The sequence below is a fragment of the Stegastes partitus genome, unplaced genomic scaffold (genome assembly GCF_000690725.1).
Source record: "Stegastes partitus isolate 25-593 unplaced genomic scaffold, Stegastes_partitus-1.0.2 Scaffold323, whole genome shotgun sequence".
Lineage (NCBI taxonomy): Eukaryota > Metazoa > Chordata > Actinopteri > Pomacentridae > Stegastes > Stegastes partitus.
Window position 1 is genome coordinate 384,067 of NW_007578054.1, and position 27,708 is coordinate 411,774.

Genomic DNA, 27,708 nt, shown 5'->3' on the forward strand with positions numbered 1-27,708 from the left:
TAAAAACCTCACCTGTTCCCTTTACCCTTTAAGATTACTGCAGAAGTAGCCAGATAAAGAATAGAGCACTTCTCTGTGGTGGTTACTAGTAGAACAGTAAGTATCCTTTGGGTTTGAATAGAAATGTTTTGTTTTTATACAGCATTGCACATTGTACCTGTAACATAGGAATTATATCAAAGGCAAAAATATTATGACCAACAATAAATAATGTATTGGTTAAAAAAAAATAAAAAAATGCGTGTCATGTTTGTTTGAAAAGACAGGCCATGTCATAGCTACAGTTTGTGCTGTTGCTGCATCACATAAGACAGCTGAATGAGAAATAAATGACTATTTTCAATGACTTAAAGCATGTCCAAACCGTTCCAGTGTCATTTCTTGATGTACAAATGTACCCTTTCATAAGTCTTTACCAAAATTAATAAGACAGGGTGATATTTTTTAATTATTGCTAAATTAGACACAGATAAACAGACATCAATAAAGCAATATAATGACCAGGGGATTGTTTAAGCATTTCACATCTTTTATTTCTGCATTTCATTTCTTCAACAATTTAATTGCACCCAGATCTACAATAGTTTGAAAACGTGCACAAAACGTGAGTTTCTTCATCCTGCAAAGAATAATAAAAAATAAAATCTGACCCAGGCAAAAAAGGATAGCAGGAAACTAGTGTTAATTCTATAATTCTCCTTCTAGTTAATCATAATTTAATACCTCAGCATAATATACTTATAAAGACCAATATGTCTTGTAGTTTTGCCCCTTGCAGCATTCCCCAGCCCTGCAGTTAAAAAAAATATTTTCTCTATTTAAAACAAACATTTCAATGTTATCATCATCATCACCACTGCTATGGTCTTAGTAATTTCAGAGAAAAGAAAATATTTTCCTCTCATTCAGGCCCACTCCTGGTGACCAAGGCCCACCCACCCTTATCAGAATCCAATATACAACAATGCTCAAAAGTCCTGATCGAGAAATAAAACGGATGGAAATACAGGAATGACACAAAACAATTACTCAGCAAATTAGAGGTGAGATATAATGTAGCTTAAGTCTCCTTTGAACCCGCACTAAACAAGGGATAAATTACCTTCTGACTAAAATGTTTTTCCTGCATACATCCTCAGCTGGAGATCATTTACACTCACTGTAACCCGTTAAACCCACAATGCCTCTTTCAGGAAGTACAGCTTCAAATGGAAGATGGCAAATATCAATGAGTTCTACTCGGACAAGGAGCTGTGTATTAAATAAAAATAAATAGATATTTAAAAGGAAGGGAAAGAACAGTCCATCTATAATGTTATTGTGTCTTTTTTTCTTCATTTTTACATTTTCTAAGAAAAATCTGACATAAGAAAAACATTATTTATGCCTTTTCAGATTTTTCTAAAACTTTACCTACAGTATATCAAGAAGATCATACAGATATACAGCAAAATAAGAGAAAAATACAACAGAAGGAAGTCTTTAAAAACTATATGCAAAGGGAATTTAAAAACATAATAAATAAATAAAATACCAATATCATGATGGTGTAATTACAACTGAGTAGGTGTCTAACCAAAGCACAGGAGAAAACAGTGAGTTTATAGTACTTGGTTTTTGCATTAAGTTCAATAAGGGACCTCTTGGTAAAAAGTAGGGGGAGGGGTTACATTAGGTGCTGATGAAGATCCTCCATGTCAGTTGGCTGCAAGTCCAGTAGCTTCAGAAGACAGCCTGAGTAAACACAACAGAAAACATAAAAACGTCAACCCTAATATTTGATTAATAATACAGCACATTAAATATTTAGTCAGTGATACATTGATTGATGTGCTACTGTAACTCAAACAGGATAATCACAGTGAAGCAGAGAGAAAAGTGAATCCCACTGACAACTACTACCTGTATTTGGCAAAAGCTAAAACACCACCCAAAAGCACAACGCCAGATGAGGCCAGACTCAGACTACAGCAGCTTTAAAATCCTAACAGATTTTGAGATCAGGTTGCACAACAAACATAAGCAGAAACTTCAGATATTCCTTCCTTTAATCTTCGACATACACATACTACAGATTGGAAAATAATGATGCATCAAGCACTATAGTATGTTAAGATTACTGTGCCAAAGGGAGCAGTCAGGGAACTGTGCACTACCTCACTTGATATCATGAGGACGCAGATTAACAAAATGAACACTGGTGCAACAACTTGCTGTAACGTAAATTAATAATTACCATACCAAAATGGTTGGGGTAATGCAATCAATAAGGGTTTTTTTTTTATAGCAAGAATTGGAGGTGAATTAGTTTTATTATCTATAGTTAGCATTCGCCTCAAGGGCTAGGATGTCGATAGTTGCTGGCAACAGTGTCCGCTGCCCCAGGCAGTAGCATGATTACCATAGCCCGCTCGATTTTTGCTCATAAATATCAAATGTGTTAGATATTAATCGTGGCGGGACCAATGAGTCTGCACGCTGACCAAGAGGTTTAAGACTGAATCTGTGAACCCCTCACATTACCAGATAATCTGGGCCAAACATTGGGTCAGACCAAGATCACAGACCAGATTTCTCTTCTAACTGTTGGGAGGAGGGAAAGTGGGTTAAATTGACCCAAAACTCATGTAGTGTGAGCCCAGCTGACGTGAGAAGCCTGAGGTTTTTCTCCGGCATGGCTATTGTTTTGATAATAATTACATTACCCAGCTTCTCAGCTCTAATCAATAGAACTGTTATTTGTACAGCACCTTTTATATAGGCTAGTGCAACTCAAAATGCTTTACACATGACTCAACAAGCTTGTAAGAGAGTTAAAAAAAAATCTGAAAAAGGACTCAATAGAAAAATGAATAAAACACAATAACAAATAAGGAGAAAGACACTTTTAAAACATAGAAAATTTTAAAAAAGTACTTGATCACATAAAAGAAATCATGGTCATGAAATATTCTAAATGTACCCTGTTCTACTCCAGTCATACCTAAAACGTTCCTCCTTGTCCAAATAGGACTTTACATTCCAGTCAGATAAATTTCATGCTAGAAGCAGGACAATGTACCTTTTACCAGAGTACTCATCAATTCACATTGTTCAGTTTTATTTCCAGCACCTGTTCAGATTCTGCATTTTTAAACTCCCATTAAAAAGGTAGAGATGCTGAAGAAAGATTGATATTTAAGTAGTTCACATGTGAAAGATTTACCACCCATCCTGCTCCCATTGCTCCCACTGCCCCCGTCCCCTTTCCTGTGCATGAGAATGAATGTGCACAAGCTCTACCAACATTTCCAGTGTTTTAATATGTTGTTGATATATTTTTATGGGAAAGACTATGGCTCTATGTGAAGTGTAGACTCTTATTTAAATAGGAAAACCTTGACTGTGTAGGTGTAGCTATCATGGTCATCTTCTTATATGAATGTTGACATCTAAGTAAAATTTTACAACAATGTTTGCACTATCTACTCAAGACTTTCCAAAAAGTGCTATCTGGGGCATGAAGACACATGGACATACAATAAGAAACCTGCAAAACTCCCACAAACTCACATCAAACCTGACAAATTGCATGTTGACAGATCGAACAGTCGGACCTCAGACACTGCTGTGTTCCTGTCAACGTGCTGCTCTGTGATGGATGTGTTGCACTAGCCTGCGGCTCCTTTCTTACCGGGCATTGATCAGGTACTCGGCCAGGCTGATACTGGCATGGGAGCCAGTGATGGTGACCTGTCTATCAGTTGAGCCCTCCACAGGGTTGGCAATCTTGATCTGAGCCCCTGACATCTGACGGATCTCATTGATCTTTGCGCCCTGACGGCCAATGATGCAGCCAATGAGCTAAGGAAGTAGAAGAAAAATGTGAGACCACGTCAATACTTTCAATGTCACTACAGAAAAAAATGCAGTTAGCGAGAAAACGGCCTCTTTTTATAAAAGACAGTATGTTACACTGCTTAAAGCAAACAGCAAATATGCAAGAAGAGATAACTGTGACTTACATCGTTTGGAATGGTCAGCTCATGAGAGCCAGTTTGTGCAGAGGCATCCATCCCAGCTGAAGGAATGCAAAGAAATGCCATCAGAGTACTGACTAAATGGAATATTGCAAATATACAGAAATCACATTCTCTCCTATCTTATGTCCACCTACCCTGGAAGCCCTGGTTGCTATGTGCAATGGGGAAGGGGCTCTGCTGCATGGCCAGCTGGTGAAGTTTGGTGAGCTGTTGAAACAATGGAGGGAAGGACATGGAGAACAAACACAGACACAAATGAGTTAAGAAAACTGAAAAACTGCCACAAGGCTGAAATGTTATTTCACTTTTATAAGTGGTTGTAGTGATAATGAGCAGAAATCATGAAATGGAACATGGGACCCATGATTTAGCCATTAGCTTTAAAAAATGTTAGTCAGCAGTTTAATCTATAATATTTGGAGTTGTTAAATGGATGTATGTATGTCGAGGTGATTCTAAATTGCACATGGGGGGTGAATATGAGTATGCTTGGTTTTGTGTCTCTGTGTCTCTGGCATCCATGTGTATTCATATGTATTGATAATGGATGGATGAAAGGATGGATGGATGGATGGATGGGTATATCAAGCAGTGGTGGCTGGAGGAAAAAAATAAATAAATCAGAGGGATGAAATAAGAAGGTGGCATGGCTTCCCAGGACCGAAGTTGCAAATATATTGGATCACTTACAGAGGGCCCTTCACTTACATCAGGCTGTGGAATGGCGTGCTGCCCTTGGACAGCGTATGCCTGCAAGGAGAGAACAGCACTTAGGAGGGTGTGGCAGTGTGACACACGGGGTACTCCAATATCCATCAGTCCTCTGTCCTTGGTGTGCCAAAAGAACAAAGCCTGGGCATGCTACAAACAGCACACCAACTACTAGCATCTTTTCTTGAACAAGTACTTTTGTTGTTTACCTGACCACCTGCAAAGATGACAGGAGAGCCTGAGGGTTTGGGTCTGTAGGGGATGGTCACTCCTTTTGGTGGAGACTAAAAAAAACAAAAAAAAAAACAAATATTTACTATTCAGTACTAGAGTAACATAGAAAAAATAAATTACCAAGAGTATCTATCAGTCTGCATTAATGTCTGAAACATTAAAAGCAGTATGACATGAACAGACGCCTGTACCTCAAGCATGACGACGCAGATCTGCTTGACACACTCAATAATGGACTGTGGGGTCCCTGCAACGGTGATGGCACGCTCTGTGGAGTTGGGCAACATGTCCCCTGCTACTTGTACCTGAGCTCCTGCGGACTGTAAACACAAACAACAACAATTACCACACAGCAGGGATAAGAAACATACCTAAAACTTTACAAAAACCAAAATACGACTGACTCACCTCTCTGATTTCTTTGATCTTACAGCCACCCTTGCCAATGAGTGAGCCACACTGGCTTGCAGGCACAACGAGGCGCATGGTGACTGGCGGTTTGCTGGTGGCTGTACTGTTAGTCATTGAGGTGCTGATGTCCTGCAGGTAAGATGACACAAGAGGATTTTATAATGTGCAAATGGCACTTCTGTTGGAGCAAGCATGTTTAATTTTAGACACAGTGAGCAACTCTAACCTCCTCCAGTTTCTCAATGATCATGGAGAAGGCTTTAAAAATGGAGGTGGTGGGTCCCGCGAGGGTTATGATCCTCTCTGGACAGTTCCCCTCTGAGATGTTGATGCGTGCACCACTCTGCAGGGACAGAGGAACAAAACAGGAAATATCAAATCCCTCGCTGTGTTATCAGATGATGCATGAGTCAACATTGCTGAAATCATGCCACTTCTTGTTTGTCCACATGTTTAAAAAAAAATCCCCTCTTACCTCCTCTCTCATCTTCTTCACTGATTCTCCTTTCTGTAGAAAAAAAAAGCACAAATATGCAATATTTACCAACACACCAATTGACAGGATACAGATGGCATCACTTCGAGAGTAAAAACAACTTACCTTGCCAATGATGCTTCCAACCTCCTACAAAAGAAGAACAAAAAATTATGTTAAAACAGTACAGGTATTATTCACGGTTGCCAGCTTTTAAAAACAGCCACAGCCATTGATTAAACTGAGGCGTGAAAGCAGATTTTAAGCTTGTTATCAAATACTACGGGCCATCACACTCACCTTTCCATGCATGAGTAGCCTGATGGTTAAAGTGACATTAAGTCCTCCTTCAACCAGACTTGAGTCCATTGCTGTAGTTGAATCCACGCACTACACTGGCCAACAAAGTGAGTCTTTGGTCACTGGTTGAATGTCTGCAACAACATGGAAAAAGTGACCATCAGAGACAAATGCAGTTACTGGAAACTGTGACAATATCTCAGAAAAAAACAGCCCAAAAAACATGTTTATTCAAATGCTCCTGTCAGTGCAATCAATGAAGTGATGCAGGCAGTTAACATCTTGTACACTCGAGCTGTCCCTCTACTTTAACAACGTTAGCTGGTCACTCCGAAAGAATGAGACGTTTCAGTTCAGTAATTCACATTAGACTGGCCCGAGTCCACTCATTCACGTTAGCACAATGACCCACTGTCTCCCAGCGGCGATGTCTATTTCCTGGCACTGAACCGCTGTGGCGACATACCACATCGCTTTATTTTTAATGGCCTAAATGCAAGCAGCTCAAATCTACGCTTGAAATCATTGCAACTTTCTGTCGAGGGTGTATCGATTGTAACAACAGGCGGCTCGCAGGATAGCATTAATATCGCAAATCCTGTTTTGCAACGAGCATCATAGCTAGTCACGCAATCAAGATTTGAAGGCTAAGTTAGCACCGACACATCTCTATCGTAACTTCCCCAAATCCTGCCTGTTAGCAAAATAAATAAGTTGACGGCTGGAATATTTAACCGCGTTGTCTGTACAAATCACTCGAAATACAGCAGCTCGTAACTTGCTCCTGATCAGCCATCAAGTTAAATACAGTTCGGTAATTTTCCATCCAGCACGCTAGCGTTAGCATCGTTCAGTCCAGGAAATAGTCTGATCCCGCGGCCTACGGAGCGCATGAGTTATCCCCGTCCTTCACTCTGAAAGCAAAGAAAATAAGAAAAACAAAGCCGTATTTCGGGAAGTCTTACCCGAACCGTCCCTTGAAGAGTGTTCAGGGGGTGGGTAGGGTGGCAAGGGTAGAAGGGGAGAGGTTCGGGAGGGAGTTTTAAGAGGATCCGGGGAAGAGGGAAGAGACACCGCTGTTCGATCGGACTCCACTCTTCTCTTCTGCTAAGCACAAAAGACAAAACGCATTCAACTTTGACCCCGTCACTGCCCCGCCCCTCCGCAGGGTCGGACACGCCCACCAAGTTGACCCCGCCCACCGATCGGGGTCAACGCGCCTCTGACACGGATGTTTGATTTAAAAGCAATAAAACAGCTGGGCTACAAATAGACTATGCTAACATTTGTAGTTTAGATGGAGTTTTAATATACGTATTTTCAGACTTTGATCGTATTGTACCTAATTCAGCGGCTGCTCTGTAAATCTAAATAGCTGAATTTTTGCTTTTTGTGACTTTAATGTTGCTTACAAACTGCTTGGGACCTTAAATAAAGATGTAAAAAATGATAAAGGGTAAGAAATTTTAAATTAACTGTTTATTTACTGCTTATTTTGTACATAGTTTTTTTGCAGGAATATCGGTGCCTTTAACTTTGGATTTTATTTCATATGCAAAAGTGCACATACTCAATTTGCACATTCCTGTACATGATAAACATTTCTATTACTTTATATCACTTAAAATTTCCTGACTTTGCTACATTTGCTATGTATTTGACCTGCAGCACTTGCTCTTTACTCATCCTAGAACACTTGCTGTCCATGCACATGCAATACTTGCTTTATTTCCTCCTTTTTAAATTCCTTGACCATGAAAACGTACTTGGCAATAAAACGAATTCAGATTCTGATATGATTGTAATTATATTTTGCTTGTAACTTAATGTATTTTGCTTGCAGGATATTTACTTTTTTATCTTTTATAATGAGATTTAACCGTTTCCATTATAATTATAACTATAAAACAACAAGCGCAATAATTTGTAGCTTACACACACACACACACACACACAATTCCAAAACCCTGCAAGCAAACTGGCAAACAAATGCTAAAAAGAAAACAGATTTTATTTTTATATATAAAATAAATAATACTTAAAATATAAATATAATAACCTCAGTATATATATTTAATCAATTCACATTTAAGTCAGATTAAACATTTTGAAATCTTCCATAAATACATAATTAATAATAGTAACAACAATATATTATATGATTACAAATGTTGCCATAGTCTCAAAACATACTGTCAGACTATGACTGAAGAATCCACAGCTGCAGCCACTTTTCTGCTTAAATAACATTGCAACCTGTGGACAAATAGTGTAAAAACAATATAAAGATAAATAGCTATACATAATGTAAAATAAATAAATAGATAGTATAATATAATTTCTCTGGATCATTTGGTTATTTGTTCATTTTGTTCTATGCAGATACATTTAAATGTTTCTTAAAGATGAATATTTCTGTTTTTATCATGTCTACTGTGTACGAAGCCAAACAGCAACACCACATTTAATTTTTAAGAACACACTATCTCAGAAAGCCATGTTAGTGACACTTCCTGTTGACATGTTTATCACAAAAATACTGTAATATTTACAGTTTCCACCAGTGTGCAGGCCTTATAGTTGTCAGGGCTAAAACATAGGAAAACCCACTGTCAGTATTTCCTAATGACTTTAGTAATAGCAGTGGTGCTGATTAATTCCCAACAGGCTCACTGGAGGCATGTACTGTCAACACCTGACCAGTCCAAATGATCTGTACTGTGTGTATTCTAAATAGTGATGAATGGAAGCAGACAGGAGCTTTGAATGGATTGTGTGTTCGTGTTTGAACTGTTGTAACTGCCACTGACAACCCTGCTGCAGTTGTCAGTAATTCCAACAGATGGCACAATAACACTGTGATAGTTTGTGTGAAGCTCTGAACGTAGCCGGTTGCAGTACTCTTCTAAATCCTGCATCCTTTTTGGCATAACTCAAATGAAAAAAAAAAAACATCCATAGCTGGATGAGCTGGCTGAGGTGTTCTGAATCTACTGTCTAAAAAATGACACTTTCACTGCAAGTAAGCTTAGCTCTTTGAAAAGTCATTTCACCCAGTCAGATATAAAATTAAAGGGAGTAATAAGGTGCAAGTCGTCAGTGTCAGTGATATTTTATTGAATGAGTCAGCACTCCAAATTTACATTTCAAAAGAGCAACCACAAACTATGTGTTTTCGTTACAGAGCAGGGCACGATCATAAACTTTCCAACTAATAATTTATGTTACTGCAGTTCGTCTCTGAGCACAGACTCAGTCAGTGTTTTTGTAAATTTGTGATGATAAGGAGAGGATCGTTGGTCAGAAATTGGATCACATCATGGCTGTAAAAATGGCATACTCTCTGAAATATTATCAAATGTCCTAAATAATCCAGTCTGATGTTTATACATTCATTGTTTTACCCTTGATGATATCCGAGAACCTGATAGAGATTTTGCTAATACATAATCAATGTCAATGCCAAAAGGAAGGCTTCACAAGCTGACCTCTTGACCTGAAAATAATGAAGCTTACCTTCATTATTTTGGTGGTTTTTTTTGTTTTGTTTTGTTTCTTAAATACACAGAATATGATTGATGACTTTGTAATTCATGATGGATTGCCTTGTTTTGTGCACAGTGGCTGTTTTGTTGTTTTGTTATATGATTGATGGGATAAATGAGGATCTTAATTGTCTGCTCGTGTTTATTTTGAATAAGAAAGAATGCAATCACAGCACTGCACTGTACTGTTAAACCCTCAGAGTTAGGATGTTATGATAGTAGAGTACTACTTAAGGTCGGAAAATAAAACAGAAAGATAAAATGGAACAGTATAGCCCTATAACCATGTGTTCATGGTCTGGTTGACAGTGTATTCTGCCTGAACTCACTCAGCACATGGTCGTTAATCTGGTGCACATCAGAGCACCCACAATACAATTAGTCAATGGCCAGAATAGCCTACTATTGTCTGTAACAAATCTTCTACCCCCCTGAATTGTTAATATTTTATAAATCCAATTCTCTATCAGAGCTGATGTCCTACACAGCGTGGTTTACACACTGGTGTTTACATGCATGACTCATGAATCATGTCTGGCTCAGTTTCGTGGATTCAAAAATCACTTTACTTTCGATAGATTGCCTCCACACTGGAAGAAATGGAGCTCAGCTATTCTAAAAGCAGTTTGTCTCAGCACTTCCTTTTTTTTTTTCTTCTTCTTCTTCTTTCAAACATGAATCCAGGCATTAGATGTTGGAGCTTGCTTTAAGAAGCCATCTGCAGTGCTGCCTGAATGGTGCCAGGCTTACAAGGCTGGTGATGTTTTTAAAATAGAACCATAGCTGACCAGATTTGCCCCAACCAGAGATTGTCACACTCTGGTAACAGGTTAAACACGTACTGCAGGTAAAACCTCTGCCTGCTGTGTGAACAGTGTTGGTTTTAGGTTTTTCTTTAAAAAAAATAAAATAAAGTGAAGTGAAAGATATACAACAAATGTTTTTTTGTCTTGAAAAAAGATGTTTAATTAGTGTAAAAATGCCTGTCTCTTTGATCTGGAGCACAATCACTTGAGAGCTGGATTATACAGAGGAGAGGAGGTGCAAGCTCTTCAGCTTTTCCAATCAGCACATGGTCTCCCTGCCTTTTATGTGTGTCTCTCCTGTCAAGCAACTGCTTACATAATCATCTGCTTACTTTAATCTCTGCATCGTCCCCACAATTTGTGCTCTTTTACACTTTTTCTCTGTTGTACCTCGACCAAATTCAATGCGTCCTCCCCTTGTTCCCAGTTCCTCCCCTTCAGTGCTTTTATCTGACATGCCCACTGGCACTCTCACTCTCTCCTGTCCCTCTTCCCTCCATTGGTGAGTGGTCATTGATTATTGTACATGGATTGTATGATGAAATGCCACTCGCCCACCTAGCATCCTCTTGTCAGCTGCCCCTGACATCCCAAAGCCTCTGAGCATTGTAGACTGTCTTTGCCAGTGTGTTTAAAGCTCTCAGTGTTAGATTACCTCCCTGTGTTAGATTACCTCGTGGCATGTTACAATGGTGAGCCTTTAAGTACAGTATAAGCACATATTTGCAGCACATGTGACGCCAAAGCCGGAAAATACTATTGTTTGCAGTGATAAAAAGGGAGACTAAATCCAATTTATTCTCTTCAGCTGCAAATTGTCTGCACATATTAAAGTAAATTATCTGGATTACAGTGTGAAACCTGATGACACACTCAAAGCTAGAGAGGCGAGTATCCAATTAGTCACCTAATTAGCAAGTGAATGTTGTTTTAAAAATTAAAAGGTCTTGGAAAGAGATGGAAAACAAAAGCACTGAAGACAAACCTGCACTGCCAGTTCAGTGTATTTTATATTTGGTACTGCGATTCTAACTGATACAGCGAGGACACCTGTCTTTCTATTTGTGATTCGTGACATCTGAAACAGACCGTGTACTGATTGTGTGATTGTGGCAGAAGAAAGGTTGGCAGTCATGCCTGACAGAGCCATGGGCAACTTGTACAGTTCTGTTAAGTCACTAAAATGGAGATGCAGAGATGCACAGTGGGACTGAATTTTCTCTGCAGGGGTGTGAACAGATCCAAAAGCCTGCGCTTGCATGGTGACTGCAACGTCACTACCTTTCCACAGCCATAGTTAGATGCCCCTGCAGGGTCGCAGCGAGAGGTGACACGTGCCCACGTAAACTGTCCAGTCAGGAATCAGGAAGGATGTAGAGCGGCTGTGACTCCCCACTCTTATTTTAAGAAGATCTTCCGCAAATAGGTTGCCCCCACAGAGACAAATAATTGGCGTGATATCTTGGGGGCACGAGCATGAGGAGCAGTCTGCATTTTAATGCCAGTCCTCCACAGGAAGAACCCAGTTATGCATGCCAGTGGGCATGATCTCTGGACTCTGTGTGTTTAGGGAAACACATGATATTGGAAGAGAGCTTAAGACATCCAGTTTGTCATTGGTTGTTTTTTGTGTGTGTGTGTTAAAAACGCAATTGACAATAGGGACAAGTTGTAAAGTTGCCTAAAGATTTTGTTGCAATGTGCAACATTAAGCCACATACTGGTCTATAGTGTCCAGAGGTCTACAGGATGGAGAGGTTAAATGGTGTTGTTTAGTGTAGTATGCCTAATGTGAACGTGTGCATGATCGTGGCTCAGTGTCTCATCACACATGTTCTTGTTTTCATGGAGTCATATATTCAGTTTCTCTATTTAACTGGGTAGAATCCCACTGAAATGACAAATACGCAGCCAGCTGATCCACTGCCTATTTGAATGGCTTTAAGCCCGCAGTGGGATGGTGTACATGTCATTGAGCCACAGCTAGTCAGGCCTTGCAGGGTATTGAAAGTGAAAACAGATGTCTTCCAATAACATCTGAACCATCTGGAAATCTCACTGTGCAGGTTGAGTTACAGTCCACTATAGCTAGACGGGGGAGCTAAACTAATCGTCCATCTTGTTGAGAGACAATATGTGAGGAGATTACTGCCAGATAACTCAGCTCAGCTCTATGGAAAGGGACAAGCTGGGCAAAAAAGTATTCAGCTTACTACACAACCATTGGCTGCCTCGGTGCCCCCTTTGGATATCCACCCTTGGATCAGATGCAGAGTTATTAGTCATGGTCTTATCCAATCAGCCATCCTTAATGCTTGTGCTACTGGGCATTACTCTGGAGAGGAAAGATTGTCTTTTATTGTCAGTTTGATTTCAAACTGGAGATTAGTCATAGTCACTCAGTTGCTGGTGGCACAGACCTCTGTGTGTGTGTGTGTGTGTGTCTAATATTGTACGCATTTGGGCATCCAAACATCTGTGTGGCCTTTATGCGCTTGAACAATCACTCGCGAGTAGATGTAGCTTTGTAGATTGAAAAGATAATCCACTCTAAAATAGCTTTCACATGTATGAACAATAGCAGCACATAGACAGACTATAGCAGTTATGATAGCTAATAGGCAAAAGTCTCATAGCTGCTTCATCATGGTGATTCTATTTGAATTAATGTCATTAACATATATTGTTACTATGGTGTCCTTTGTGTTTGTCAGGAAATTTAAGGGATCAGCAATTGTAAAATGGACACATTTTCATGTTTAATGTAATTACTGTACATTTCATTTTACTTAGGACAACAAGCATACTCAAATAAATATTTAAACACAAGAACGCCTCAAACACTGCAACAATACAGCTGACTGAATAATGTGATAAATGACAAACAAATCATTAAAATCATTGGTAACATTCAATGTCTATTTATCTACAGTATACAACTAAATTTAGTACATGACACGCGATGTCAGTTAAATTTTAAAATATGAAAAACTGCAGCACCTCCAAATAGTTGTGTTATTTTAAAGTTAAACAGTTGAATATTCCATCTTATGAACAGTCAAAACAAATACTTTAAAAAGGCTACACTGAAAACGCAGGTCTGACTGTTGCAACTGCAGCAGGAGTCAGGTGGTATAGAGTGAGCCATAGTATCGCTGATCAGAGCCGCTGTGGCTGTCCTCCTAAAATGACGCCACAGACAGTGAACTACGTGTTCAATCTATATCTGAAAAACAGATGGGCAAGTGCTTCAGGCATCAGACATGGCACAGAGGATATCAATTGAAATCAGAGTTTCTGTGACAGCTCAGACAGTGTGAAGGACAGTGTATAACATCAACCTCTGTAGATGGGATCCAAGAAGAAAAAACCTGTGGCTCTTTGATACAAAACTACAAGATTAAACTGTGCTAAATAACATTAAAAGAAGCCTGATGAATATTGGGAGCACATTCTTTAGTCTCATGATGGTCAAGATAAATTTGTTTGGTTTAGATGAGGTCCAGAAGTTTTAGTATTAACCTGGTCAGAACTACAACAGTAAATATATAGTCTCAACAGTCAAGCACGGATTGAGATGATATAGATATACGTGAGTGCTGAAGGTGTTGGAGAGATGACATTTATAGATGGTACCATGCATGCCTGTGGATATACCAAAATACTGTCTAACAAGATGATTCCCAGGCTGCAGAAACTTGGCAGAGGAGGAATATTCCAGCATGATAATGATCCAAAGCACACTGCCAAAATCAGACAAGAGTTTCTAAGGATAAAAAAAAAGTGAAGACTGTGACCTGGCCAAGTACTTTGCCTGACTTTAGTCCAACAGAACATGTTTGGGGTATTTTAAAGAGAAAGGTAGAGTGACACAACCCCTTCAGCAAGAAGCAGCTGAAAAAAAAGAAAATCTCTGAAGAATGACAGAACATCTGCCCAGAAATTTGTGCAATAGGATTGAGTCTGTCATAAAAAATAAAAGTAAACATAGAAAGTATTGAGGGGGAAAAAAGAGAAGATTTGAATTGCATGTTTCATGTTGCTGTATTTGTATTATTTTACATCTAAACTGTTAGTTTTTAATTGTACACAAGAGCAAATATCTGACTAGTTAGCTTAGAAGTAATGTAGTTACTATACACTGATATCATTTAGATCATTTGACATTTGAAAACAGGATTAACTTTAACCACATAATTCTTTTGGGCACTTTGGGGGAAACAGAAGACAGCTTTGACATATTATCTGAAAATATGTCTTTTTTTCTTTTCTTTCTTTTTTTTTTTTTACACAAATGTCATAAAGCAACATTCATTAGTAATTTTGTTTGACTTGTTTGTTGTTGTTTTGAGCTTTCTGATAAAAGTCAGTCCACCATTCATACACCTTTTAGCTCCATTTTTGGTCTCCACCAACAATAATTTTCAGCATGTATTGGGATCATAAAGGTAACCGTCAATTTCTGTAAAAAGACACAAAAATGGCAATGCTTGAAAACACTTACAGCTGCTCTGAAGGTATTGCCAGAATCACAAATGACTTTTCTGACCATCTGGATGAAAAAAAATATCCTGTCAACTAAATGATGAAAACATAGCTGTGCCTCTGTTCATGAATGAAAACAAAGCTGGCAGCCCTGTGGCAACATGGTAAACGGGTAAAGAATTATGATTTTCATGTGTAGGATTCTGTAAATATTGTCAGAGCAACCAGAGGAACCCACGGTTACCTCTGTGAATATGTGCTAATACACAGGAGGCACAAACTGGGGCTAGAAAACATCTGGCTCTGTAGCTGCTAAAGGCTCAAACTCACCAGCTAGTTGCTAATTTTGTCTGTACACCATTTGGTGCTCAGTAGATATCCCTAGAGTCATTTTTATTTTTTAGCTTATTTGGTGGAATCAGCTGCCTGCTGTGGAAACAATATGAGAGTGAACCAAAACAGTGAAGTAGAGGCCAGAAAGTAAAACAGTGAGCTGAAAGATGCCAAGGGAACTGCTGAGTGTCATGATAATTAGATCTCCGGTCCACTACTAGAGACTTCCCTCACACTAAACAGAGTCATTTGATATATTATTATGATACAAAACGTGATTATCACCCTGTATACACGTTATTGACCTTGATAGGTGTTCTTTACATGGATCTGTATGAAAAAAAAAGTCAGTTCTATGCATTTAGAAAGCAACTGCACTGTACAAAATGCCCTTAGATGTGCACAAAGCCTCAAAAACAAATGTAAAAACATTAACATGTAAAGGATTTGCACTCATGTATTAACAGATTAACAATACACTGTAAAAGGCAATTTTGTATTCAATCATTTCATATAATTACAGCTGTACATTAATGGTTTAATACGAACGCTTCCTAAGCTATAGACAAATACATTTATCTATACTTTAAATGTCATTTACACTGTCAACACATAACATTCTGAGTTAAATTCTAAGTGCTTAATGTGTTTGTGTGTGCATTTTAGTGATTCATTTTATAAGCATTGCTCCTGACTTGTATGGTGTCATTTGAAAAACCTTTATGACCTTAAAGAATATAACATTTCATCAGGTTGTTGGCAAATTTATTCTACTGCAATGAGGAGACAGACATAATCTGTTCAGCATCTCTCCCAAAGAGAACAACGAGAATGACGGCTTGTTTATAGAACAGCATTAAACAGTTTCTTTTTGCACTGGCGTGTTCTACATAGAACCTTTAGACCACATAAGAAACTTTGGGTCTTTCTTTCCAAGGACAGAAAACTCACTAGGAATGAAAAGGTATCCCCCGTCTTCTAATCCATATAAAAAAAACTCTAAGACTACATTCCATACATTGAGAAATGAGCTTCTTCAGACAGTAACCTTGATGAGGCGTCAAAACCCTGTCCCATCACTAAACACACTGGTCAGCCTGTAACCTAGAAACACAAAAAGCTTTTGTTTCTCTGAAAATGAAAACACAAAAGTGATGGATTCTGAATTAACATATAAATAAGTGATAACCTAAAAGTTTATTCTTGCCTCTCTCAAAGTGATTATGTATCTCACTTTGATTCACATTAACATAAAATCTACTTGGATGATGCACCTCAAACAAAAACTCCAGCTTCTGAGTCACATTTTCAAGTCGTGGATGAACAGAAAATGAGTTGGCAACAATTTTGGTGGTCAGTTAATTAGCAAAATTTATGGTTCCAGTTTCGTGCACACTGTAGAAATTAATGTTCTATGACTGTCATTTTTTGGAACAATTTACTGTTATTTTACAGATATCCCCTGTTTTCCTAAATTAAACATTATAACCACAGAAAAAAAATACTAATTTATATGTTTAAAAAAAAGGCAGACATGGTGGATATTCACACAAAAATCTGCGCTTTTTACAGACAGTGATTCATTCTTTTACAAAGTTGGACTGTAAAATTACACTTTTTTTTGTACACTGCAAACTGTTATTTTTTTTATCCCCCTGCATATTTTCCCATTTTTGTTAAATCACAGATCATCTCAAGTAAAATTGCAGAAAAAAATGCACTGTAGATGTTGACTGTAAAAACAAACAAACAACAACAAAAAAAAAACAGGAAAAAATTGTGCCAACTGTCCACATCAAAAACGTATATTTTTACAGAAAGTACTTTGTTCTTTTACAGTATGAGATCAAAAAATTAAACTGCAATAATTGTATTTGAACTGGGAAAAAAATTAAGATTTTTTTAGTTCTTTTCACCGAAAAATAAATAAAAATAATATGTGTACAGTTGTGCTTCTGGATTTTCACTGCTTTTTATGGGATCTTTTTAAAATTCTTTTTATGATTTTTCTTTTACAGTGCCTGTGAAGAGTTAAGCAACTGTTTTGTTGTTTTTATTTTGTCTTTAATGATTTAAATTCCTTTGCAATGTTGTTCAGTCAAACAAGCAGGTCGAATGTGTCACTTTGGGCTTCCTGAGAAGTCATAACATCTACACTTGTCATATTCATCATAATAATCAGTCTATGAATAAGACCAACTTTACAAAGTGGACAGCATCATCAGCTGAGGCTCTGATTTCAACCAGCGTGTGTGTGTTTTTTTTTTTTTTTTTTGAATGAATCCTTCCTTTAAAGTCCCTCTTCTCTCCCCCTTGAATCATCACAGAGCATCACTGCTCACACACGGAGAGAATAAATAACACGCACACGCACTCAATGTTGCCTCTCTCTGCGCATAATGATTCATCAACCACCGTTTGCTCATGAGACCGTGATTTCGGCTCCGATGAGTTCATTTTCGGAGCTGGCTGTTTTGTCGTGGGCCCTCGGATGCCCCCACCCCCACCTCTCTCATCCCGCGTCTCGACGGACCAAACGCTGCTGCAGCAGCATCACCGGCAGCCTCCAAACTGCGTTTTCCCTGCCGTGATGGATCCCTGTATAAACCGGTGAGCTGCCGCCACAAGACCGCCGCACTGTGGGCAGGATCGACGCGCGATGACCGCAGAGAAATTGTTCCACACGTCTGAGGGATAAACAACAACAACAACAAAACAAAAAAAGACTAATATTATTTCTAGCAATGTTATAGGATCGTCTTGTTTACCTTCCCGACAGATAAACAGCCGGGTGACAGCGGTATTTCGGCATGTAAGAGCTGGATAACTATTCCTGTGTGACCGACACCCATCTGCAGGCTGATTACAATAAAATGAAAAAGGTAAGCTTGTTGACATGTCCGGGATTTACATCGGGCGTTGCGGGGTTTTAGTCCAAAAAAATGTGACGGCTCGCCTGGAGCTCATCATCAGGCTGCATTGTTGCATCGTCAATCCGCCTCTTGAGTTGAAATTGACGATTTGCCTGTTTCGAATAGGTCGCTCTTCACCTGTCGACTCGTGAGTGCTGCTGTAGCTGCAACATGCCGATATGGAACTTGTAAATGTCATGTCACTAGCCTGTTTTATTGCGAATTTTCTCTGCTGGCTCCAGTCAGTGCAGCCCGCTAAGACAATGGCACCTGAAACATTTCAATGTGTTGGGGCTTTTTCTTCAGCTTTGTGTTGCCTGATCTGTGTTTGTCAAAGTTATCAGATTCTTGCTTCCATCATTCCTGCAGGGAGAAAAAAAAGCAGCTGCTGAATTCAGAGTTTGGAAAAGGGCAAAACATGTCTTTTGAGAACAATTAGGTGGAGCTCTGTTAGCTTTTAACTCTGCAGATTTTGAATTAATCAGCAAAAAATTATCATTTACTTGTACTTGGTTACTTGGCTTTCTTTTGCTCCCCAGTTTCTGATGAGTAAAGGAATCTCAGACTTGCAAAATCACAGATTGTACTCCCTTTGAAGTTTCATCACTCTCACTGCTAGAATAATTGTAAAGGATTGCAGTTTTTTTTCAGTATTTAAAATGTTTGCAGTGTGTGAAAAACATATTTATGAAGGGCCCTGTCCTCTGGAGGGAGCAGGAGCTGCCTGCTGGATCTCTGTGCGGATATAAACCAGCACTTTTCTCCTGTGAAGCTGAAGATGAGGCTGCGTCTGGTAGGGATGATCGATAGGCAGTCTGTACGGAGAGCTGTGTTTCAGTTGTTGTTGTCGAACAGGGGTCTCTAATTAAAAGCCCATTTTGTTAGTGGAAGGCTGATTAATAATGCATCTGCATTTCAATGGGACCACAAATCTGTGGATGGCACAGTGAAGGATGTCAGTGTGGCCGTGAAGTGCTGGACAGCCTGAAAGGTTTACTCATCACAATATAGGCTGGATGGTAAATATCCACTTTCCTGACTGCGCTTTTAAATGTGTACAGGATTGTTTGCTCTAAGCAGAAGACTAAAAGCATACAAACTCTGTGCCGAGCAGTACAAACAGACGCACAGGAGCAGCTCTGGGTATTCAGTGTCAAACAGCTCGGTTGGTGGTGGACTGCAGCCTCTCACTACGGTGTCAATGTCATATCTGCTGCCAGGGAGCCAACAGCCATGATGATACTGTACCACGGAGTTTGAAGGAAACCCAGCTGGCTCCGATCCAGAATGGTGGGTGTTTTAAAAACTGGCTTAGTCAGGGCTACTGCAGGGAGTGATTAGACAAGATAGCGTACAGTATCACACACATCAGTATGACGTCAGCAGCACGCAGGGCATTAAAAGTATTTTCACAGCAGGACCCTGAGGAATCCTGCGACAACTGAACCAGAGCTGCACAAACAGTCACACCGAACCCGTTAAGTTAACATTTAGACAGCTGTCATGCAAACTGTCGGCACGGACACCGGTTCCTGTCTGAAAAGGTGGCAGCTGATTCTCTCAAAGATCTTTTTGGGATCCAGTGGTGCTGAGTACATTTGCTGACTACGGTCTTGATGGTCCTAAACATTAATTGCTTTCATTTCATGTTATTTCTACTACATTACATTTAAAGGGGAAACATTGTACGTCTTAGAGCTAGACTTTGTACAAGTACGAGGGTAGAAGTAGTACTTGGATCTTTTACATAAGTAACGGTACTGAAGTGTGAAAATACTCTTACTTAACCAAATATATAAAGTATATTTAAAGTAAAATTCTCATTAAACAGGATGTCTGTTTAAAGAACAATATAAATTTTATGGAATGCATTGTTGGATAAACATGACTCTAACGGTATAAAAGGTAACTTTTCTGTAATAAAATGGCAAAAAATGACAAAATCAATGTTATATTTTGTTGAGTCATGTTCTAATATTATTCCAAATGTCTGCAAAGTAAGTTAAAAACCATAGGAATTTGTTATGTTGTGCGAAATAGTGCCACGATTCATTCTCGTCACCTGTCAGTGATGTCAAATCTACTTTACTGTTCACAACGAAGAAAAACACATGATAATGTGTTAAAAAGTGCAGAAAGAAGATGAAGAAGTAGAAGTAGGCAAATTCGTGAGCCAGCCACTCTGATGTTTTAAAATTCTTTTTCATTGTTGCTCACTCGTGATGGGTGCTGGTTATTCTAGTATAATTGTTTTGACACCAGATAACCGTGCTGAGGTAGTGTACAGCTTAATTTACCAAATATTAGCCACTGTAGCTATTTATAATGGAATAGAATACTTTATTGATCTCCCATTGGGGAAAATTTACATGTCACAACAGCATCCAAAAATATAGTAAGTACAAGAAAATAACAATAATTAAGTAATATGCATCCCCGGTGTCCACACACAGCAGGTCCAAGGCCCCACCATCTCCGGTTGGGCAGTCCACACACTGGCTGAATGTGGGGAGAGCGGTAGAGAGCGATGTATGATTAAAGTCTCCTGAGATGACGATCAGAAACTGAGGGTGTTGATGTTTGCAGCTGGGACACTGACACTGTGGATAAGTTTCACAGGCATTAGTATGTCATTTATAATTTGCTGTTGTTTTAATCATATGAATCTCAAAAGTAACCAGTAACTATAGTTCTTTGACAAATGTAGTGGAGTAAAAAGTAGTGTCTGGCCTTTCAGTCATTACAGGTCCCTTTATCACAATAAAGCCCTGACCAGTGAATCCATGCGTGAACACTACTTGCTCAGTTAATCGCCGTAAAGGCCAATATACCACACCACACCAAAGGGATAACCCTGGAGCGTCCTCTGCAAGCAACAGTAATCAGGCCTGAAATGTCATGTGCACTTTATCATATAACAGAAAAGTCTAAAAGTTGACTTTTCTTCAACCTTTATTTGCCACTTGAGTGCAGCAAACATCCACTGAACATATAATCATCAAAGAGGTTAACTTGCCTGTAAATGATCACGTATTTCATCTGGCAGATATGGAACAACATTATTATGCATATATAGTCATGTCTGTGTCCACCAAATCTAATATTTGTTCCATTTTGTCACTGTTTTTGGTCTCTACCAACTCCAGAGGTAAAACTGCCACTTTTATTGCGTTTCAACCTTGTGTCGTGGTCAATATGATTTGGCTCTTTTTTTTTTGCCAACAATTTACAAAGAAAGACTCTTTCATGTCAAAATGAAAACACAGTTCTGCAAAGTAATGTCAAATAATTAGACATATAAAACAGAAAATAAGTGATGACACAGGTAGTCACCCTCTAGAGTTACAGTTTGTATTTAGTAGATGCACCTTTTCCTGCAATTACAGCACTGAGCCTGTGTGGATAGTTTGAGGGATTTATTTCAACAGTGGCTTTCTCTTGTCGCTCTCCCATAAATCTTCGACTGGTGAACAACAGGAAACTGTTGTATGCACAGTCTCTCCCATCTCAGCCACTGAAGCTTGTAACTCCTTCAGAGGAGTCATAGGTATTTCAGTGGCCTCTCCCACTAGCCTCTTTCTTACACGGTCACTTAGTTTTGAGGGTGGCATGCTCTGTGCAGATTTACACATGTGCTGTATGCCTTGCTTTTCTTAATAATGAATTTGACTGTACTCTGATGGATTTTCAGTGACTTAAAAACTTATTGTTTCTATCCCCTGACTTGTGCTTTTCAATAACCTTGTCACAGAGTTGCTTGTAGAATTTTTGTCTGCATAGTGTAGTTATCTAACACCAACTTGCTGCAAGTGTGTTGAATTAGGTGAGTCACTTTAAAGGGGGTGAATACTTATGCAGTCACTTATTTCACATTTTGTACTTTTAAATAATTGATTTTTGTAGAAATCTGTTTTCACTTTGACATGATAGAGCCCATGTTTTGTAAATTCTTGTCAAAGAAGCCAAATTCAGTTAACAATAATTCAATGTTGAAATACAATGAAAGGGCGAGCTCAGTGGTTAAAGCGTCGGTTTACTGATCAGCAACTCCAACACTGTCAAGCTACTATGTTGAGCCCTTGAGCAAGACCTTTAACGCTATCTGGTCCAAGAGCTCCCTAGTGTGGTTGACCTTGCGCTATGACCCCATCCCTTGTGGGATCAATGACCAATAAATAAAAGTGTTTATAGATATACACAGTTTACATACACTGTATAAAGAGACATATAACCTTTTTGTTCTCACTGTCTGACATTAAATGTGACTAAACTTTTCCTGTTTTAGGTCAGTTAGGATTATCAAAATTACTTATTTTGCTAAATGCCAGAATGATGAGAGAGAAATTTTTTTATTACTTTCTTCAAAGACAGAAGTTTACATGCATTTCCTTAATATTTGGTAGCATTGCTTTAAAGCTGTATGACTTGGGTCAAATGTTTTGGATTTGCTTCCACAAGCTTCTCACAATAGTTTGATAGAGTTTTGGCCAATTCCTCCTGACAGAACCGGTGTAACTGAGTCAGGTTCGTTGGCCGCCTTGCTCCACACGTCTTATCAGCTCTGCTCACAAACTTTCTACGGGATTGAGATCAGGGCTTTGGGATGGCCACTCCAAAATATTGACTTTGTTGTCCTTAAGCCACTTTGTAACTAATCTGGTGGTATGCTTTGGGTCATTGTCCATTTAGAAGACCCATTAGTGCTCAAGCTTTAACTTCCTGACTGTTGTCTTGAGATGTTGCTTCAATATTTACATATAATGTTCTTTCCTCATGACACCATCTATTTTGTGAAGTGCACCAGTCCCTCCTCATAACATGATGCTGCCACCCCCGTACTTCACAGTTGGGATGGTGTTCTCAGGCTTGCAAGCTTCCCCCTTTTTCCTCCAAATGGTCAAACAGTTCAATTTTAGTTTCACCAGACAACAGGACATGTCTCCAAAAGTTAAAATCTTTCTACCTGTGTGCATTTGCAAACTGTAATCTGACTTCTTTATGTTGCTTTTGGAGTAATGGCTTCTTCCTCTCTGAGTAGCCTTTCAGCCCATGTCGGTACAGGACTGGTTTCACTGTGGATAATGACACTCTGACCAGCTTCAGCAGCACCTTCACAAGGTCTGTTGCTTTTGTTCTGGTGTTAATACACACATTTCACACCAAAACACTTCATCTCTGGGACACAGAACCCGTCTCCTTCCTGAGCGGTTTGATGGCTGGACATCCCCATGGTGTTTATACTTGCGTATAATTGTTTGAACAGATAAATGTGGAACCTTCAGACATCTGGAAATTGTACCCAAATATGAACCAGACTTGTGGAGGTCCACAATTCTCTTCCTGATATCTTGGCTGATTCCTTTAGATTTTCCCACCATTTCACTAAAGGAAGCAGTGTGTTCGAGGTGTGCCTTAAAATACATCCACAGGTGTGCCTCCAATTAACTCAAATGTTGTCGATTAACTTATCAAAAGCTTCCAAAGCATTCCTAAGTATAGTAAAGGCATAGTCCTCTTAGTCTATGTGCACTTCTGACTTTGAAGAAAGTAGCAAAAAATTCTCCAAATATTCTCTCCCTCATTATTCTGCCATCTTGCAAATAGAAATAATTTTGGTAATCCCAACTGCCCTAAAACAGGAAAAGTTAGGTCACATTTCAAGTCAGACAGTAAGAAAAAAAAAAGGTTAAGGTCTTTTTATACATCGTTTGTAAACTTCTGGTTTCAACTATATATGTATATATATTTACAGTTGAAAATACACACACACACACTTTATTAATTTTGTTTATTGCTGGTAACAGTGTATTTTTACCCTGTTGTATCTCCTCTGCTTTAGGGATGGCAGTACAGAGAGCACAAGTGTTAAAAATCTTGTGTGTCTGACCTACTGTGTTAGAGCTTTGGCATTATAAGGCTTCCTGAAGTATGACTGCCCATGCTGAGGCGCATTAGCTGTATCATGAGAAGAGAAAGAGCAGAAATGTCACAAGGTATTGGCCTAATTGGCATTTCAATGAACATGGACAACAGTCTCTAAAACCGAGTCTGTTCGCTTATTCTCTTATTCTCTCTCCTGATTATTAACTTGCTGGCTTTACTCAGCCAATCAGTCTTTGATATCGGCCGCATGTGGTGGGTGTAAGGTCAGATGACAAACACAACGAGGTAATTACAGTTTCGCCAGCCTTTCATGTCACTTGTCATGCTAGGTTATATTGAATGATGTGGTGCTATTACCATTATCAATATAGATTACTGAATTTGCTATGTTATTATGTCCGCCGCAGTATAAAACTCGTGATCATGGTTGTCGGTCGTTGCCATGTGTCCACGCAGTGATTTGAAAAGAACAAAAGACAGTAGGCCTCATGCAGGAATACCAAAAATAAAACATTTCTTCTTAAGAGGCACAATTGAGGGACTTAAGAGAATTTGTCACAAAATTTTCTCATACATAAGAAATACACTCATCTGACTCGAAATCATAAAGCAGTGTGAATGAGTTTAACCCCTTCCACCCTGCAGGTCCCTGTATCAGGACCACTGCATATCTGTTATAAAAACTTAACTGACTAAGTTGGCTAAGGTTGCTAAGCTTTGCACAGTGAGTGAAGAGGCTGCCAAGTACTACGATGACTAAAATAGATGTAACATTGTTGTGCTTCATTTCTGTTTCACAATTTTAGTGGAGTTGCAGTTGAGAATTTTTAAGGTTAAATAGCATCAGTGTCACTGACTCATTGCTGGAAGGCTGTTGTTCACTCTGTAATTAGCTGTTGTTAGTTTGATGGAGTTTTTCAATTCTCACCCTGGCCTGGTGATAAAGATGAGGAGACGTATTACATTTCATAATTCTCCCAAGTGTCTCTTATCCATAGAGCCCAGGGTTGTTCATTTTGGCCTCATGGCTGGGAAGCTCTTACTTAAAGGCTGCTACTGACTAACATTTTTTCTGTCAAACAATCTCATATGTGTAATATTTTCTAATCCATACAATTAATTGTTCTCAACAAAAACAAAAGGAACATTTAATTTAATTTATTCTGACGAATTGCATGTTAATGTAAAACACAGCACTGCAATGACCAAACTTAAGCTGTAAGCTAGAAATTGTTAAACATAAATAAAAAGAGAATATTAAATCCCTTAATAAAATGAAAAAAGTTTGTTCAGTATATTAAATAAAGTACAACACGCTCTGGATGTTTGACAAACACAGAGCAGTGAAGCCAAATTCACTGCACAGCCGTTGTTTTTAACCCATGGCCACGGTGAGATAGTCAGACCAAGTTGCCATTATGAGATTAGTATTTTAGTGGTGCAGAGCAGCAGCTCGGAAGTGACTGCAGGTTAATATGTGTTTTTAATGAGCCACAGTGCAGTCACTATTTCAGATTTGTTCCATTGTCTGACAACAAAAACAGAAAAATCTGTAAACAAGAGGAGCTTTATTTGGAATCTGGCTGCATGAAAACTCAGCAGATGTGAGCACGGAGAGCAGGAGAGAAACAAACAGATGTAAAATGCCTCCCTCTTCTTTGCTCATGCACTGCATTGTGCTACTGTGGTATGCCATCAAAACTGCACTGTGTACATCCATCCACCCATTATCTATAACCGCTTAATCCTCACTAGGGCCGCGGGGGCACTGGAGCCTATCCCAGCTGACTCAGGGTGAAGGCAGGGGACACCCTGGACAGGTTGCCAGTCTATTGCAGGGCTACACTTAGAGACAGACACACTATGTACATAGAGCCTTTTTTTTTCTTTTTTTACATGTGTGATAATTTAAAGTACTATTATTCTTTACTTTGGAAACTTTTACACTATAGTGAGATGGACTTTGCTGCCACTACCACAGTTTAAAACTGTAGAGTTTACCAATAACTGGAGATAAAAATGACTCATGATGCAGCAATTAACAAATGATAGTGAAGAAAAACACGAACTGTAACAAAAACAACAAAAAAAACGTGCATGTTTAAAAAATATTGACGTGCACATTTTCAGCGTTAACGTCATCAGTTGTTCCCACTAATTATGGCAGCTCTGTGTTACAGACTAAATTTGTGCGTGTTTTCTGGTGGAAAGCAGCCGAGGGGGTTAAAATACAGAAATACACTGCAAGAAACTACACAACTATAAGAAACTTAATGCATCAGCATTAATATGCTCATCATCATGGCTGTCATGTTACAGAGAGGTTTAAAAAAAAGAAATGTGTGAAAAAAAGAAAGGGGAAAAAAGTACATAGTCATAGTCTTGGATGCAAAGCTGGTGGAAGACATTTACTTTATCAGCTCAATGACACGTCCTTCTTCCTCCTCTGCAGAAACATTTTCATTCATGTCCATTACATCAAAAATATCTCTTTTTTTTTTCTTTTTTTAAAAAGCTTTTTCCCTACTAAATGTCACATAAAAGAAGCATTGAAAATGCAGGCCACTTCTGAGGCAACATGTGAACTAAAAACAAACTAGATCCTGTATAGGGAGGTGCAGCCTTTATTTTGTCCATAAGGTCATTCCCAGACCAGATAAAATACGTCTTAAAGCAAAAATGACACAAAGTGAACTACTGAAAAGACAAAAACATCGACATGCAAAAACAATACTGAGGTCAATAAAAAGGGAATCCATAGCTTTAATTGGCCTATTTTGGACAGCAACCTACAAATTATGAGTTTCCTCATTCCTTCTGTCGCAGCGTAGTCCTGCTCTGATGACATGTTACTCACAGCCATAATATCATTTTCTGATTAATACTGTCACTTTATGCTGCTAAATTTGCTTCATTGTCGTCTGAATATAAAGTGCTCACAATCGGAACATGAAGTTGTTTTTGTCAATTTTAGGGCGTCAGTTATCCTAATGATGAAACTGATAGATGGAATAGATTTGGCTGAATCTGACTGAAGTACCAATAATCCTCACGGGACAGAAAAAAAATGAAAAGAGGTTTAGGATGAGAGTATAAAGATATGCTTCCATGAGGCCCAGAGTGTCTCCTGCCTGTTAGACTAAATTTGACCAAGAGAAAACAGTTCACATACAGTATTTCAAAGCTGTTGTTCTTCTTTATTTACCATAGCAACAAGGCACCAGTGTAACTTCAGTTCAAGCAGAAGAATGGCGCTCTGAACTCAGCCGTGTGTACACTTCCTCCTTATCATCGGTGAAGTGTCTTAGTGCTCCATCTGTTCAGCTATTGTCTCATCATCATTGCTGTCTCAAATTTGTGGAGAAAGACGACTCAAATTGAGAGCAAAAATGGTGTGATCTCATCTCTGAGGAGAGCAGCTCATCTCATTCTATACATCCTCAACAGAGAGATTTTATGACCTTGGTAATTCGGCTCTCAGTCCATCTCATGCAGGAGCTGATGAAGCAGCTGGAGGTGATTAAAGTCGGCCTCCATTGATGCTCTTCTGTGCTGCTGAGTCAGTGACCTTTACTGCCATCAGGTCACTGT

At 38.9% G+C, this 27,708-nt stretch overlaps 1 protein-coding gene across 2 annotated transcripts; it reads right to left on the bottom strand.

The window, feature by feature from the left end:
• Positions 1–508: 508 nt before the first annotated feature.
• On the bottom strand, positions 509–24,758 carry LOC103358643 (poly(rC)-binding protein 2-like). Of its 2 annotated transcripts, none has more exons than XM_008283684.1 (14): positions 24,747–24,758; positions 7,119–7,260; positions 6,154–6,287; positions 5,980–6,003; positions 5,854–5,886; positions 5,605–5,721; positions 5,376–5,507; positions 5,159–5,287; positions 4,943–5,017; positions 4,731–4,772; positions 4,157–4,229; positions 4,005–4,060; positions 3,674–3,843; positions 509–1,734 (listed from the first exon to the last, which is right to left on the bottom strand). In XM_008283684.1, the coding sequence occupies exons 3-14, from the start codon at positions 6,220–6,222 to the stop codon at positions 1,698–1,700; spliced, it is 957 nt and encodes a 318-aa protein (XP_008281906.1). In that variant the 5' UTR covers positions 6,223–6,287; positions 7,119–7,260; positions 24,747–24,758; the 3' UTR covers positions 509–1,697. The 2 variants fall into 2 exon arrangements, with proteins under 2 accessions (XP_008281906.1, XP_008281905.1); XM_008283683.1 differs by having other exon boundaries at positions 4,713–4,772.
• Between the last annotated feature and the right edge of the window lie 2,950 nt (positions 24,759–27,708).